Source organism: Serinus canaria, chromosome W, assembly GCF_022539315.1.
Source record: "Serinus canaria isolate serCan28SL12 chromosome W, serCan2020, whole genome shotgun sequence".
Classification (NCBI taxonomy): Eukaryota; Metazoa; Chordata; class Aves; order Passeriformes; family Fringillidae; genus Serinus; species Serinus canaria.
The window spans coordinates 13,933,631-13,952,006 of record NC_066342.1 but is presented as its reverse complement, the minus strand read 5'-3'; the positions used below and the strand labels follow the sequence as shown (position 1 = coordinate 13,952,006).

The window sequence follows — 18,376 nt, the reverse complement described above, 5'->3', positions numbered from 1 at the left end:
AGGGGCATTGTTTCTTCCTTATCTCCTGTTAATGGGCCCATCAATGCCTTTCCACATGACTCAGAGATAACTCCCTCCAGGAGCCATTTCTGTTTAATGGACCCACCACATGACTCACAGAATAATAGCCCATTGTGAGATGCTCCACCCAGGGGGGAAGAGCTAAGCATCCCCACCTGGAAATAATCTGGGTTTTGGGACAGAACAGTAAGTCTTTCCACTGGATTCCCAGAGGAATGGCTGTCTTTTCCACTGGATCTTCAGAAGAAAACTACACCCTTTCTACAGGATCACTGCTCCAACAGAACCACATCTTCCACTCTAGGAGGACTGGAGCCACCAATCCAACTAGACTGCTACCAACACCCTGACCAACAGGATGTCAGCTTGTATTCTGACTTTGTCAGTGGTTTTCCTTTTGTATTATTGCATGTATTTTGGTTTTCTTTTCCCTTTTCCTAATAAATTGTATTTCTGACTTGGAGTCTCTCACTGGTTTTGCTTTCAAACCAGAACAGGGGGCAAGGTCTGACAGTTCAATATCTAGCATTTATTCACCATTTTCTCCTGTGCTGTGTTGGCACTCTGTCAATAAACAGTTTGGGTTTTTTGCTTTCATCCAGTAGTGTTAATCTCTCATTGGCAGAAAGGGATTGTTGGAACCTGATGCCCGAAAGATAGGCTGGAAATAAAACCTCATAGACCGGTGTCTACAGAGCAGGTATTTGTTAATTGCAGCATTGGAGGATCATCACATCCTGGACTAATTTACATAGTATGATTTCATGGTTATTAGATAGTTCCTTTGAACTGCACTTGCACCTCCCCAATTTGGGGGTCGTTGGGGGTCTTTGATGAAGGCTTCCAAAGTCTTCTTGGCATCTGAACTTTTCAACTTTGTCTTTGGAGCATGTACAGTTATGGTGTTCCTTGGTCTGTCTCGTCTTAACTGTCCTAAATTCTTTATTTTGTGGCTAATTTGATGCCTTAAGTTTTAGCTTTCATATTTTTCAAATTCTGTGCTGCACTGGTATGTAGTTCTGAGCTTCATATTAAGAAAGTTCTCTTCACAGGGTAGGTAGACGAAACAATCCTTTTCCAGCTTGAGAACCAAGGACAGCCGTTACAAGCTTCAGGTCCAAAAAGCATAAACAATGGTGAACTGAAGAGAGCAAACAAGGAGGATGGGACTTCATAATCTGAAGCTGTAATTGGACAATTAACCCCAGTATGCAAATGGACCAAAACTTATAAAAGTGTGAAACCTCGTGACCGGTCATCCATCTTGTGACCATCTTGGGTCCATCTTGGGTGTAGCCATGGCCAGGCTGTTGTACTGCCCAAGGTGTATCCTTTTAAGGCCTTTTAACAAATACCTACTTTATTCTTTAGCTCATTCTAGTCTCTGTTCTAGGTCAGCCTCTCCAGGCATCAAATTGGCTTTACATTTGCCAATTTCTCATTAGTACTATACTTATCTATCTCTGAAATTATCCACCTGGTGAGTTTTTTTCTTTTTTCTGTCTATTCAGCATTTTGCAACTAGCTAACCATATACTAGCCATTACATTGTATAAAGAGTTATTTATATCAGTTTATATAGGTATAAAAAAGTTACAATTCAGGTTATATAGGTATAAAAAGCTATGATTTGGGTTATATTGATATCAGGTTATATAGATATATTAAGTTGTATTGATATTTTATGACTCAACCTATATAAGCACTTTGTAACTTTGACCTAAGTTATATAGGCATAAACCCTTTTTTTAGAGGAAACACTCATTCCAGAGCATTTTATCCTAAACTTGTCTCTAAACTGAGACAGGATTGATGCTGCTATAGTTGAAATCTGTGTTCTCTGATTATGGACTTAATCTCAGGATATTCCTGTGCAATACTCTACAGTGCAACCCATAAGTGTGGTCTGGGCAACAAAAATAGATTTGTAGTAATTCCATTTGTTTGGGATTTTTTTTCATTGTTTTTAAGTATATTTAAATACTTTGGCTTTTCTTTTTTTTTGGGGGGGGGTGGGGTGGTTGGTTTTTGTCAACTGTAAATTCAGGCAGCTGAAAACTACTTTACCCTTCAAGGCAACAAGGTGTTTTAGCATAGATCAAAGCTTTCAGTGAGTCTTAGGGCAATTCATGCCTGTGTCCTGACAAAAAGACTTAGTGAAGTCTTAATATAGCCCCATTCTATGTATTCACTACCATAAGTAAATTTTTCTCGTGCAGTATATCTCTTTCTATCAGACCACAGTAAATGGCAAAGAGGCAAATTAGCAAAAACTCCTCTAAGATATAACTTCATTTTATCTATGTCCAATGTCAATACTTTAAAAGTCATTGGAAAAAACATGTAGAGAAATGCACTTGAATTTGCAGGCATGCTGAGAGATAGTATTGGAAAATTGAATTGCTCATTTATTTTATATTTTAATTATACTAATGCTGCTTCACTGATGTTGGGGAAGGTGAAACAGGAAAGCCTTACAAATATGATTGCCTGGCAAAAGATTTTGAGAATATAGAAACTATAAGCGAGATTGAAATGAAAGCAAGCTTTGAGATCCCTTAGTTACTGAACAACGGGAAAACAGTGGTGTGGCCGGCTGAAGGTAATCCCCTTTTGATGAAACAATACCCTCTGCAAGCAGGCACGTCCAAGGGTCCAAGCAGACCCTGCCAGCTTGGCAGAAGGGGTCCGAAGAGTAGTTTTTAGGGTTTAAAATGTAACACAGTATGGTAATGTAGTGATTCTTATAGTCTGTATGTAAATGCTATAGGATTTGTATGCTCTACTAGATTGGTTAGTGAGAATCAGAATACTCAACACAGAAGATGATTTATTGTATTGTAACAGGAACTTTGCTCTCTTGCTCTCATACTCTTGCTCTCTTGCTTTTACTCTTGCGCTCTTACTCTTACTCTTGCTCTCTTGCTCTTACTTACTTTTCTATGCTCTTAGCTCTTGCCTTTTACATTCTTACCCTCTCATCCTCTCTCTTCTCTCGGGCCTGCTCCGAGCTGCAGCTGGCAGCTCCCAGCAGGGCCCTGTACCCACGCCCTTTGCAATAAACCGCAAGTTCCATGACTTGGCTTCAGAGATCTCTCGTCTCCGTCCGTCCCCCGTCTCGCCTACAACTGCATATAGAACCAATTTATGAGTGAATATAAGTAGTCACAGCAATATGCACAGACCGATAAAAAAGGAACAAGTGTTAGAGATTTGTGTAATGTATCTGAAATGTTTTTGTTTTAGAGGACAGAAATCAAGATAAGCTTGTCTGAGTCCTATCCAAGTAATTCCAACCCATCAAAGAAATGGGCTAGAAGAATTCAAGTGCTGTATTAGTTTTTTAAATCTCCATTCTCACTGATTCAGTAACAGTGTAGATATGATCTTTAAAACAGGTTCTATTGCAAAGCCTGTCCTTAAGATTCCCCTCCCCCCCGCCGCCCAGTTGATGCAATTTTAGCTCACATGTGCTACCTGACAGGAAATTACATTAACAAGACTTAATAAAAAGTTGCTGAAATCTGCCTCTGTCCTTCCTGTCCTATTTGATACCCTTATGAACCACATTCTGCATGTGGCTCTGGACTTGCATGGATGAATAGTAGGGAAACGACTGTTTCTCATGTAGGATGTCTCAGTCTTCAGAGGCTTTTTAGAAAGTAAGATTTCTCTAGAAAGCTGCTGCCTTCTATTTCATTGGGTTTTTTTCTTTTAGCTGTGATGGAAGACATTCTTAAATGTTCGGAAAGATGTGTGGTGTTTCTTTTAAGGTCTGTTGTAAAACTTGTCAGGATGGTCCTCTGGGGAGCTTGGTCCTATACAACAAATTTGTACAGAACAGTTCTAGAAGTAAATATTCATTTCTGAAATCAGGGGCCTTTTGAAAAGCATAACTCAGATGTGTTTACAAAATCAAACCCTTTCCAAAGTGTAAAAGAATTTTCATAGACGTAAATTCTCATTTGTAGTTCATTTAACAGCTTAATTTATTAAACACAGTATGTAAAATCTACATTGTTGTTTCACTTTAAATGTTTACACATAGGAGTATTTTTAGCCACAAAGCAACAGGAGCTTCCCATACCCTGCCTTTCTATGGGACACACAAATATTAAATGCTAAAAGAATTCCTGGCTCATTAAACTCTCTTTTCATTGCCTTCCCTTTATTTCCCTCCAAGCCTGGCACAAACTAACAGGCTTGAATTACAAAAGTAATTTTTAAACAGTTCCAAGGGAAAGTCTGTTGATATGAGCTCCTGGAAATGGGGAGAACTACTAGAGAGGTCTACAATTCTTAATTTGGCAAGAAGTTCTTACACAAAAGGTTCATATTTTTTTGGATACTGACTTGTAAAAATAATTTGAGTGCCACTACCTAAATAGTGCTGATACCTATGGTGCCATTTGTGAGAATTCAGGTACTTATTGGATTTCTATTAGTACAAGGTAGAGGTATTGTGCAAATCCTCAAATGATGAAATTTCACCTCACTTTTCAGCTTCTGGCAATGTACAAAGGGAAAAATAGGCATTAGCTACTTTTTTTTTTTAAGAATCAGAGCTGCTTAAACTATTTGCAAACTACAGTTAATGTACATGTAAGCTCGTCATGCATCAAAAGCCAAATTTTAGCAATATGTGAAAGGTCAATATGTATTTCTTTAACTGGATCCCTGATTTGACAGTTAGCCTATCCATATGCAGAGGTCAGATGGTACCTTTATTCTGACAGCATTATCACACCATACCACACACTGTATATCTATCTGTATTACTCTAAGATCCAATTCTCCTCAGTACTTAAACATTGCCCTTTGTTATACATCAACCAATGTATTTTTTTTGTTTTATTTTACTTTTTTTTGTGTTTTCTTTTTAAATTACATGTTATAATTATATAACTATTCTTTATGGTATTCAAATAAACCTAAATTTCAGACTTTTTACAAGCAGGATGGAATGTCCAGCTGTATGTTCACTCTAACAGCTCTTGCAGTTCCTATTTAAAAGATATGGTACATGCTGTGAAATGCACTAGCCACCAAAAAAAGTCTCAAAACACATTAAAAATATATATGCACTAAAAGCAATTTATATTGACAAATATGAATGTTGTTTATTAAGGCTGTGCTTCAGAAAGAGGATATTCAGGGTTAAGTAGCCTTCATCAAGGCACAGAATGGGAAGAAGTAAGCACAGCTGTCTGTAGAAGATATGTAAAACCACTAGTGAGGTACACATGGAGCAAAGACAATTTAAAGCTGCACAACTGGTCTTTAAAACAAAACTGAACATAGTTAAAAGAAAATACTGTGACTTTTCAATTGTCACAGTTCTACTTCATTATTAAAAACATGGCAAATATTTCCAAACATAAAATTTACAATGTGAATAAATGAAATACTTTAAAGAAATTGCTTCACAGATCTGAACCCTGCATGGTTATACTGTTTGGTTTAGAAGCATTTTGTAGACATCATAGGAGCATTTCACACAAAACTGAAAATACAATTCAGATGAGTAATAAACAGGACATTTCTAACATTTTTACACTTTCAAGTAGTTGAGTTCTTCCAACCACTGGGTTTTGTAACAAATGTGTCCTACAGCAGTACAGGTTCATAGATTCCTTTAGCAGTAGAGGCCTCCTTTCAAAGGGCACGTGGTCTTTTTGGGTTGATCTGTTTACTGGCCTGTTCCTCCTCTTGTAGAGCTGCCCGGAAAGATTTCACTTTATCTTAAATGAAAAAGAGAGAATGAGTACTAATATGCCTGTGCTCAACACAGATCCTGAAACTAAGGCCTGATGCCCCACATACTGGCCTTAATGCAAAACAAAGAACACTCCTCCACAAAAATAGCTGAAGATACAAACTACAAGAGGATTGAGATAAGCTTAAATTCAGCACTTACCATACAAAAAAATTGCTCAACAACTTAGTCCCTTCTTAGATGCTACCCCTGTGTCCTGGTTTAGGGCAATTTTGGGAGAAAAAACCTCTAAAGGGGTTTCCTCTAGAAAAGCAAATTCAAGCGGCCCCTCTCCCAACAGGTTCAGGAAAAAGATTTCCTTGGAGAAAAGTGGAAAAAACTGCTTATTTAACAGGCAAAGCATTCACCAGCACAAAAAAAACCCCCGAACAATATCAAACAATAAAACCTCTTGCTGCTCCAAAAGAGATGACAAACTCAGAAAAGACCCCTTTGTGGGTTGTAGCTTGGCTCACTCAGTCTCATCAGTCCCTCTGGCACTGGAAATGCCACAGGCCAGGCCAGGCCCTGGTGGGCCACAGGTGTGAGCTGCCAGTGCTGTTCTGGATGTTCAGTCCAGAGCAGGTTTAAACAGGTCCAAAGAAAAATAAAAACCACATTCCAGGGAACTTCTCTGCCTCAGAGAGCTAAAAACTAACTAAAAGCAAAAGAGAGCTCTGTCCCGCCATCTGTCCGTCCACAGTCAACACAGGAGCAGAAATGTGGAGAAGTGAGTGCAGTTTTTCTTCTTCCCCCCCCTTCACTCTCAAAACCAATCTTAAAGGTGCAAAACTTATTTCTGGGTTAAACAGACAAATGGGGATATGAGCATCATAAAGTCACCCCAGGACACCCTGTCTCTTCTTAGGAAGAAATACTTCCCTGTGAGGGTGGTGAGGGCCTGGCACAGGTTGACCAGAGAACCTGTGGCTGCCCCATCCCTGAAAGTGTTCAAGGCCAGGTTGGACAGGGCTTGGAGCAACCTGGTCTAGTGGAAGATGTCCCTGCCCATGGCAGGGAGGGGAATGAGAAGATCTTTAAGGTCCCTTCCAACCTAAACCATTCTGTGATTCTATGATAACAACTTTTCTATGAATGTGAAAAGCATTTGTGATTAAATTTTGGAAGTGAACAGAAATGCATCAATCATTTTTTTCCATCATAGCTAGCACGAGAATAGGAGAAACCCTAGAAAATAAGTATGTCATCCTTTCCTATTTATATTCCTCCTCCATTCCTGTTCCACAGTAATATGCCCAAGAATGGGAAGAAGGAAACAAAACTGGCAGCATAAAAAGTCAGTCCCAAAGTGACAGGACTAAGAGCTGAAATATTCAGTGACCATTATGTTCCATGAGCATAACAGAAAAGTTACTGGGAGAAAGAAGCTTTAACAGTTCTTCCCTCCTGTAAAGCTATATATGTTATATCATGCTATTCGTGAAGATGCAAGGATCTTTTAGATATCCTTTATCTCCAGTATCTTGTTTCAAAAGCAGTATCTAATAAGTTATGGAAGAACAGGGAGTCACCTAAACTGTTTTTTTACTGCTGTTGTCTCCAATTGTCTTTCCCTGAAGAGGAAGCCATCATCCATAAGAAACAAAGGAATGTACATCAAATTCTTTGCTAAAGTATACTGGTATGAATACATGCATACAAAACAGCAGGCCACATCTGATTTGCTTGATGTATTCTAACTTACACCAGATACTCAGACTGAGTAAAATGTAAGATTTTATTCTATAAAGAGTTTTCTAACACAGATTTTAAAAATCCAAACTAAACCAGTATAGCATGTCTGCTGGAATGCAGATTCATAGAGAAACTAAAATGAAAAATTAATCTCCATGAGGTACCAAGCTGACATGCTAAATTTAAAAGACAAATCAAAGAGTCAATTTTGGTAACTAAACATTATCTGCAGTTGGTTTTTCAACAAAGAGAGGCTGATGAAATTTTGACAGAAAGGCTGCTAAGGAAAAAAGTAGGCTAAAAGCCATGCTATTCAGAACTCGACATTAACCTTAAGCACAGACTGAAAATTAGCAGCAGGTTTTCTTTTTCTTTCCTTTATTCTTTTGGAACAAAGGAAAAGAAAAAAAACCCCAAAGTTGCAGGATCAAGTTTATACTTCCTGGAGGTAAAGCAGACTCTTCCATTAAACTAGGATGGATTGAATACAGATGTGAACTTGTTCTTAAATAAATGTTCCCATCTCAGAACAGTACAGGACAGCCTAAGGTGAAAAAAGACCCCAAAACATAACCACACTCTTTTTATTCCCTTATTATTACTGCAAGTGTCCATGGCATATGAAAATGCACACAAAATTGATTAAAAGCAATCTACCTCTAAGTTCGGTCAGAATATCAATTTTTTGCTCTAGAATTGCTTCAAGTTGGGTAGCATAAGAATCCACATCGTAGTCTACTTCTTCTGTCATCTCAAGAAGAGCTTTTTCATGTTCCAGCCATCTAATAGATTCCTAGGTAAAAGTTAAAAAAACCTCAGCTAGATACATTAACAAAGTTTCAATGCAAGTTTCAAGACAATTAATGAGCTGAATTATTCCTTTTCTCAAGATGATCACACTTTTACTGCCTAGTCACCTCACTATGGTATTCACATGCCCTCTGAACAGAGAGAAACTGAGACAAGCAGAGAAGAAGGAAAACACGATTCTTATCTTGCTTGCTGTGCCTGTGTTGTGCTAAAGTAAAATGCAATATGGAGATTGTTTACCCAAAGTGAGGATGTTTTGTTCCCTTGGCCAATCAGGGCCAAGAAGTGTGTGTGTGTGGGACTGTCATGGAACAGTCACAAGAGAATCGGAGATGAGTGCAGTTCTGTGCAGTTGTGAGCAAGAGTGAGTGCTTGGCAGATTCAGTTTAGATGAAATGTACATAGTATAGTATAATAAAGTAATTAATTAGCCTTCTGATGATGGAGTCATATGCATCATTCTCTCTCCCCTTCATCGGAGTCATCGTTGATTTACAATACCTCACTATAATGTTTCAATCCTAAAATGAATCCTTATTCCTAATTTAGCAAAACTGTATGTTTTCTACTTAGTTTCTCAACTCCAATGGTCATAACAGCAACAGACAAACCCCAGCTACCCCAGTTCTCTTCAAATTCAGAAAATTAGATGGTTGTAAAACTAAGAAATTAAGAACTTTATTTCATGGATATGTGCCCTTGGGTAGGTATCAAACTTTGAAGCCAATTTCATTTTTAAGTATGGGCTGGTTGCCGCTGACAATAATCATAATCATTGTTGTGTCATTGCAGTCAAGGAGCCAAAATAATTTTGTCCATACTCAAAACCAGTTTTGACAGAAACTGTATAAAAGAAGAGCTAACTCTCCAGACAGATAAGAGTACTGTAAAAGATGGTTAAAGCAGATCTTAGGCATCTTTGCACTCTGAATACTACAAATTAGAAACAAAACCAAAAAATCTTGCGGCAAAGAAGAATGCAACCAGGCCCTTAAAGGTTACAGAATCATGCAAAGCTGTGATTAGACGAACTGATGTCCTTGGAAATGCTTTGATTAAAAATAAAGTAAGCAGATGACAGTGAGCCTGAAATACTAAAATTAAGTCTCCCTCTCTGCTCAGTAGTTCAAGTAATATTGGAAGCATAGTCCAAACCCCGTATATGATTTGTTTGCTTTCAGGACAGGTGGAGTTCTCACACTGGGATAGGATTTATGCCATCTATCGTAAACTTGTATATCCAAGAAACAAAGGAAGATCAAGACGTCCAGAGTACAATTAATTCAGTTAATCTGTTTTAGAGATTTTTTGTTAGGATGGAATGTTTTGTATACTAAAATCAACAGCTTCCAGGAAAAAGCTGACAGAAGACAACTTCTGCATGTTACAGCTTGTATATTTTATATTCGTGCAACCCATCTTCACCCATGGCATAAACTAACAAGTAATGCTGCAAATGAAAGTCACTGAGACTCAGACACATTTCCTTCTAATGACTGCTGTGAGGAGAAGTAATCTCCAGCATAAGGCCAGATGGACACACAGAGGCAGTAACATCTTAACCTAATGCAGTTTGTCTCTCCAGAAGTTGCAAGCATTAGGACACAGCTACGGCATATGGCATGACTTTCATACTTCTGCATGCTTTACTTCAGGGCTAATGTTTCAAAATAACTAAATATCTACATCTGTTGTAAAATGTGTTATTTAGCATCATTACTGTATTACATGAACACATATCAATATTCCACTGAGTTACATACCTAAATTGAGATGCGTTGTATTGGTTTGGCACGGCCTGGTTTTTGGTAGCAGGGGGGCCACAAAGATGGCTCCTGTGAGGAGCTGCTGGAAGCTTCTGCCATGTCCATCAGAGCCAATCCCTGATGGCTCTGAAGATGGACATGCTGCTGGCCAAAACTGAGCCAATTAGAGGGATTGTTAATGCCTCTGTGATGACATATTTAAGAAAAAAATCAAAACAAAGACACGGGATTTTGCTTCTAGTCAGAGAAGAAGAGGAGGTGAGAATATGTGAAGGAAAACAAAATGGTGACACCAAGGTCAGTGGAGAAGGAGGGGGAGGAGGCGCTCCAGGCGCCGGAGTCGAGATTCCTCTGCAGGCCATGGTGAAGACCATGGTGAAGCAGGTTGTGCCCCTGCTGCCCATGGGGATCCACGGGGCATGCAGAGATCCACTCACAGCCCTGGGCGGGAGGTGCCCATGCCAGAGAGGGTGGATGCCTGGAGGAGGCTGCGATCCAGTGGGAGACCCGGTGGAGAGAGGGGGCCCCTGCTTCCTGGCTGGAGCAGCCTGTCCTTGGAGGACTGCACCCCATGGAAAGAGAGACCCACGTCGCAGCAGTTTTAGGAGGACTGTTTGCCTGTGGAGAGGAGTTCACATTGCAGCAGGTGCAGTATGGCTGTTGTTCATGAGAGTGGATCCACACCAGAGAAGTTCATGGAGAACTGTCTCCTGTGGGAGGGACCCCACAGTCTCACAGGAGAAGGACTCCTCTCCCAGAGCAGCGGAAGAAAATCTTGGTGATGAACTGACCAAAACCCCAGCGCCCTGTCTCCCTGTGCTGTTGGTGGGAAGGAAGGAGGGGCTGGGGGGAAAACAGTGTTTTAAGGGCTTATTTTACTTCTCATATTCCTCCTCTGATTCTGTTAGTAATAAAATTCACTTTGCAACTTAAGTTGAGCCTGGTTTGCCCTTGAAGTATTTCTCCCAGTCCTTATCTCACTCATTAACTGTTTGTTATTTTTTTTCCCCTCCTCTGCCCAGCTGTGGCAGGGGAGGGTGAGCAAGGGACTCTCGAGGGTGCCTGGCATTGGGCCAGTCTCAAACCATGACTGTGTATTCCCTCTAGGTTTAATGTTTTGCTATTTTCTTGTAGCAGATGCTCCAAATGGACAGCCTGACTAAAGATTCTAAGGTTATGAACCGAAACAATTCACATTTCCTTCTGAAAACTAGTAACTCATACATATTAGAATTTATTTTGCAACTATAAAAGGCTCTGTGGTGCTGATCAGCATTACACTATGTGGTCAGTACTATTTTCAAAGACCCTGACTAGTAGCAAATGAAAACTTTATGTATCTGCAAAAAGGAAGAAAACAGGCACTTAGAAATATATTTGTTTCTTCTGGATTTCAGTATCTCAGAGAAACATGGCACAGAAGGATATTTAAAGAAAATACTACGAAGGAGTATTGTTATATTTTAGAGGGAGATGACCACACAGAAATGGTGCTGATAGGGACATTACTGTATAGACACATTACTATTAATTGCCAGCTTTGGCATTGGAATACTGGAATAGACTAGACAGTGAAATTGAAAATTTTGAGACCAATCTGAGTAAGCACCCTACAACTAGAAAGAAACAGTTACTAATGCTGGAAAAGGACTAACACAAAAAATATAGTAAATAGTTGAAATAATAAAAAGAAAATAGCAACTTTTCTTACAATAAAGACAGTCTGTTTAGGAAATCTCTGAAAGCAGCAAAATGACCAGATGATATCCTACATCTTCAAGAGTATGCACTTTTATTGGCAAAACCTGAATTCTAGTATTAGGATAAAACAAGGTAGGGTCCATCTTTTACCTGGAAGACAGCCCTGTGGTCTTCTACTACTTGCTCTTCCATTTCCACCATTTGTGACACAGCTTCATGGAAAGTAAACAACTGTGGAGAAACTTCCTCTTCCTAAAAAGAATAGTTAACCCTGTTAGACTCAAAAGAACTGTGGCTACAGAAAATATATTGAATATAATCACAGATCATGAAAAGAAATATGCAGAAAGCAGAACCTGTCAAAAATAAAACTTAATACTTTCTAACAAGAAAATGTCCAGAAATGAGTGGACAGAGCAATAAATTTAAACTGCTCAAAGAGCTAAATTTAATTCATATTCATTTAAAACTTCCAGCCACTAACCCTAATGGATACTGGAAAACAGAATATTCCCCATGAAAAAAAACCCCAAGTTAAAATAGCGGGAGGAGGAATTCATAAGGGAAGAATGTTAATTTCTAGTAGGTTTTAATAAGAAAACTTGCTTTTTGTCAGGACGTTTTGTTGTGCCAATTTTCAAAAAAGAGAACAGCAATTACATTTGATGCATTTCAAGAAAAAATTAACTCTTTGAAAAAAAATGTAATAAACGTAAAGTAAAAAATAAAAAAAATATGTTGTGATGAATACATTAGAAAAATGCACAACTCGGATTTACAAACTGGGAAAAACAGGTGTTCTTTAAGCATAAATAGTTAATCACAATAAAAGGGAAAAGCACTAGGTAGGCTGCAATTAATGTTTTAGCAAAACAGTATGGTTCCTTCTACCATGCTATTAAAATCTTTTAAAAAACACATTGAAAAGTGTAATTGAATTCCACATGAACAAGGAAAAAGTATGATATGAAAGGATATCTGGCTGTAAGGACTGTCCAGTGGGAAGCTCTAGGAATCACTAGCATGTTCTTATAAAATAAAGTCCAGGAAGAAGAGACAGCTATTAAAATGAGAAATACAGCAAACACCATATAGAGGTGTTTGAAAAGGCAGAGTCTGGAGAAAATAATTTAGGGTAGTAAGGATTTTTCTTTTGTACCTTTCATCAGCATTTTCACAAGCCAACTTGAACATTTAAGGAACCAGGACTAGAGCTGATAATCAGTAGTGAGGGAAAAAAAATGCCCTTTATAAGGTGCCTCTCAATCCCAGCTCTCCATTCATGCAGCCCAAGGAGACATCCTGGGAACATGATGTGGCTTTCTCCAAAACATTGCTCTGGGGTTTCACTCCATGAAAATCAGGATATTGGGAAGAGGAATGATGGGTAGCCAGATTTCTAAACACAGAGAAAGACAAACTCACTTGAAACAGGGTTCCATGCAGGAAAAATAATGGTCAAACCACAGGACTGTTAAATAAAATGGGTGCATTTCCCAGACTACTTTTAACTATCTAATAAGAGATAAAACTATACTGGAAAAATGCACACTAAAAATGTGAGCACCTAGAACAGACCCTGCCTAGATATTAAAAGCCATAATCAGCAAGGAAGATAAGGAAAAGTAAAACATTCTAACATTCTCCTCTCAACTTTTTTTTTTTTTTTTCATTGGTGTATATGGGAATGAACATAATAGCATGAAGTGAAAAGGTGAAAAGGCATGCTGTATCTACTAAATGATATTGCTAACAGGCTATAAATGCACATTACTCTGGATTTGTTTTGCTGCTGTATTTATCATTGCTTTCTGTGCAATGCTGTAAACCACTCACATTTTGTTCACAAAGCAGTTTGAGATCATCTCTCCGAGGAGAGCTCCCCACACCCCACTGTGTCTCTAAGTCATCGTTCTGATTGGGAGCATGGTGTATAATAGGTGAGATATCTCCTGCAGCACTAGCATCAACCATCAACTCCTTCACCCTACATTCAGAAAATATTTAAATTGCAAATTAATAACTTCCTGTTCAAAAGAGTCACAACCAAAAATAAAGCTCATTTATGCACAATTTATTTCATTTAATAAGGATGCTGATTTTAGCTACACAAATTTAATGTACTTTCAGTGACAAAAAGATGTTAGTTCAACTCCTAAAAAGCAGAGTTTCAACTATTTGCAAGTGGATTGCAGTCCATCTTCTGACAAGAGGCAGTTTTTGATTGAAATCTTAGTACTTATTAACTGTTTAGAGGGCAAAAATGTCCAGACCTTCAATATTAACTCCTTAATAAGGAATAATATTTGAAAGAAAAGTTCATAATTTTAAACTTGACCATCGTTTTTTTATCTGTGCACACAATTGTGCTTTAAAAATATTAGTCAATCAGTACCCCACTAGATGTTATAAGCAAATCCACCAAGAATTTTGAAGAAAATAATAACTTGCAGCCAACTATCTCAGAGAATTAATAGATCCTTTAATTAAAATAATTTCAAAGGTGAAAATATATTATTAAAATGTAAGGTTCTTGTAGCATGAAAATAGTTTAAAGATGATAATGATTCTATCAAAAAAAGGCCCATTTAAAAGAACACTTATGAAACAGACATCAAACTCTGCAAATATAGCAAGTTTTAGAACAAATTCTTAATTTTTACAGGGAATTTCTTTTTGAAGCAGCACATATTTAGTACAATGGAAACTATATTTAATTCATCTTTTGAATGATTAAAAGTTTTTAAAATATATATGTATTAAAATGGTTTTCTTTTAAAATAATTTATATTCAAATTACCCTAAACACAGACTGATCAGATTTGGTCCATTAAATGTATGAAGGAGACATCAATTCTTTCTTTTTTTTTTTTTTTTTTAATGTATGAAGGAAACTAGCGAGCCTGGATACAGAATGTGGTTTTGTGAACAAAATAATGGAAAGATGATTGCAGATCATGCAGAACCATCACCTGACAAACAAAATAAAAACAAAGTATGTGTGACTCAAGGCAAGGGCACTAATGAAAGGTTTGTCTGTAAAATTGCATTGCCAAAAAAAAAATTATCAAATAAACATTCTGTATATAGAATGAAGTAGACCTGGTGATTGAAGGAGAAAAGTCATCATACTCATAGGAAGGAGAGAGATCAGAACGACTGCCACTACTCTGTGAGAAGGGAATGTCTGAAGGACTAATTCCAAATTCCTTTACTCTGCAGAAGCAAAATACAGCAGCAAATGAAAAGAAAATTATCTCAAACACAGTTAAAATAACTGTTTTCCATTCCTTAATAGTTTAACAATAAAATTATTTTTACATTAAAAAAGAAGACTGTTGACATATTTAAATCTTCTGCAAATGGTTACAGATCACTAACAAAATTGAACAATATCAGTGCTGGTAATTTGCAGGAGAGTATAATAGCAGTGTTTTCAGAAGAGTAACTCCAGATTTCAGTTTTTGCAGTTAATAAAATTTGCTCTACATTCAGTATTTCGTTAAACTGATCCTTTTAACATATCAAACCACTACAGTGCCTTAAATTCTATACTGCACCATCTGACACTGCACAGACACTGGTGTTCAGCACTTGAAAACTACTTACTTGTCCTATCAAAACTATATATTGGTAGAAAAATTTAAAATACTTCACAAAACACATGAAGCAACTTTACAGTGATAGGCATAAAAAATTAACTCCACCCCAGCCAAAACCAGCACAACCCCCTAACAACATATGAATTTAACAGCAACGGGAAGAAACATTTTCTGCACACCAATTTAGCATACTAGGAATAGGTGTTTGTTTTTCAGTGTCCATTTTTGAAGTCACTTCAGCAATACGTATTCTATAAGGGATAGAAAGATCCAACTAGTTTTGATTAATGTGACACATCCTTCATTATGTTACTGTAAGCAGGGGACTAGATGTCCCCTTCTCACCAGGAAGGGAATCACATAGACTGGTTCAAGCCAGGTGGATTTGCTTCTAAGTTGATCTAAACAGAAAGACATTTGGATACCAAGAGGAACGGACAATAAGTTACCCTCAGCAGCCCTTTGTGCCCGATTAATGACTGGCTGCAGGGAGGGGGCAGGGGAAGCAAAACAGGAGAGGATGTGGTTCTGCCCTATCTTTCACTGGAGCAAGCAGACCACTAGGTGGTAGCTTCTTCTGGCAAAACCAGGCTTTCTGACGGCCCAGAAACTTGTTTGCCTCCTTTGTTCTTTGCAGCAAAGTGGTGGTTGGGTCTCTGGGGTGCAAAGTCTGATTGCAGGCATATGCAGGACCCAATCTCCCCAAACATTAATCATAGAACTGCAGCTGTGGAAGGCTCCTTTCACACTGACTGAAGAGACAAACACTTTCAGAGAGCAGTACAGGTCTCAGAGATGATGCATCAGGATCTGGAGGCATTAACTTCTTCTCCACTGATTATGTCACTGTTGGATTAGCTGACTGTATTTAGGGGTTTCAGATATTTGCCTGAAGTTGGGAAATATAAAATTTAGGCCATAGCAACTGCCAAATTTTCATAAGAATAAGCTAGTTGATATAGATCTATATATTATGTGATATATCATATATACAAAAGAAACATGCTGGCAACTGAATGCAATTCCACCAAGGGGATGAAAAATCACATTGCAGAAAGGTATTTCAGCTAACACCCCAGGGAATCATCATGAAAACTGCCAACCCCTAATGCAAGAGGTGATACCTCCAAAGCAGGGACAAAACTAAGAGAGGCATCTCCCAGATTCCTTGCAATCCCCACTATATAAATTTCTGAATAATGGCTTAAATGTAGCTTCTATTGATTGTCTTGTAATGGCTGCAAAAAGTTACAAATTTAATTAAATGTGAGCCTGAATCAGTAATCAGTATTTTGGGTTGAATCTTATTAAGAAATGCAAGTACACTAAAATTCTTCAAGTAGTTAAAATAATTATACATTATGGAACTAGAATATTCCAAATATCAGCAACCAACAACCAATATATCTATAAGCAATAACATTTTCCATACCTATTTGCATATCTCAATGTATTTAGAGTGTTTTCGCATGATGCTATCCCTGGAGAAATTGTAGCAATCTGGAGAAAACAAGCCATGCATTAATAAATCACTTTGTACAGATGAAATGGTAGATGAATTTAAATTAATTTTTTATGTCCACTTTGATTTGAGATGTTCTACAAAAACTGTCTACTATGTACAACTGTCCTAATGTTGGAAATGATACAAAGATTTGAATTTTTTTGTAACTTTAGTCAGTCTTGTTCGCCTTTGCCCTGGGGGAAGAGAATTGAAGTTTCTTTTCAAAGGACTGTTTCATCACTCAAGGTGTGATTAGCTTAATATCCCAAGAGACTGGGAGTAGTATAGAAGATACCCAAAAGATAACCATTAACAACCATTATAACCATTAACAACCATAAACTCCAAACATCACCCCGGCATGGTCAGAGACACCTAGTCTATAAAAGACTGATAAGAGAACCAAGGAATGAGGACTAAATTAGCATCAGAGGCAAAGAAATCCATAACCCATAAGAAACCAAATACTAAGAACTGTGAGACTTGGGACCAATGAACATTGAACCAATTAATTTCTCTGGGTTTTGACTATAAGTATGTGAAAAATCTAGTAAAGAGTTGTGTCACTGAATGATTTTTCTCGGCACAGCCAGGCAATGTGTGGCTGAAATTATTTCTGTTGCACATCCTGGCCAGAACAACATCCTGGCCAGAATAAAGTAATGCCTTCATACTCTAACACTAAATATGTGGGAGAGTTTTTGTTTTTCCCATAGTTTCAGTGACACTAATAAAATGGCGTCTCAAGAAGAGACACCTCAAGTCAAATCTTCAATTTAATTTTTTCAACCATACCTGAAATATTAGGAATTAAAGAAATTTCAATTTCCCCCATCTCACAGTCTTCCTAAATATTATGTAAACAAAAAACCCTAATTTAAAAAAAAAAAGACTCTTCAAGGAGGGAAATATGCAACTCAGTAGCAAGTCAGTCTAATGTATCTTACAAACAATTACCAGATTATTGATCTATATATCTATATCCATATCTATCTATCTTTGTAGTCTGTTCAAGCAAATTGAATACTTATTTGAGAAACCTATTTTGGCCAGCCTACAACTTACTTAATAATACTAAAGATAAGCATGTTTATTTCCCTAAGATTTGTATTTTTTTTCTGAACTGAATATTATCTGTAAATAATACTTAATAGCTCACTGCGGTATTCACATGCCCTCTGAACAGAGAGAAACTGTGAGACAAGCAGAGAAGAAGGAAAACACGATTCTTATCTTGCTTGCTGTGCCTGTGTTGTGCTAAAGTAAAATGCAATATGGAGATTGTTTACCCACAGTGAGGATGTTTTGTTCCCTTGGCCAATCAGGGCCAAGAAGTGTGTGTGTGTGGGACTGTCATGGGACAGTCACAAGAGAATCGGAGATGAGTGCAGTTCTGTGCAGTTGTGAGCAAGAGTGAGTGCTTGGCAGATTCAGTTTAGATGAAATGTACATAGTATAGTATAATAAAGTAATTCATTAGCCTTCTGATGATGGAGTCAGATGCATCATTCTCTCTCCCCTT

At 37.8% G+C, this 18,376-nt stretch overlaps 1 protein-coding gene across 1 annotated transcript in view; it reads right to left on the bottom strand.

Moving 5' to 3' along the window:
• Window positions 1-4,044: 4,044 nt before the first annotated feature.
• Window positions 4,045-18,376, bottom strand: part of LOC103826099 (kinesin-like protein KIF2A) — a 183,163-nt gene continuing 168,831 nt past the window's right edge. Inside the window, 5 exon segments of the mRNA XM_050986461.1 lie at window positions 4,045-5,762; window positions 8,129-8,264; window positions 11,899-12,000; window positions 13,585-13,735; window positions 16,783-16,850. Coding sequence (XP_050842418.1) covers window positions 5,677-5,762; window positions 8,129-8,264; window positions 11,899-12,000; window positions 13,585-13,735; window positions 16,783-16,850 — 543 coding nt within the window. The 3' untranslated portion in view covers window positions 4,045-5,676.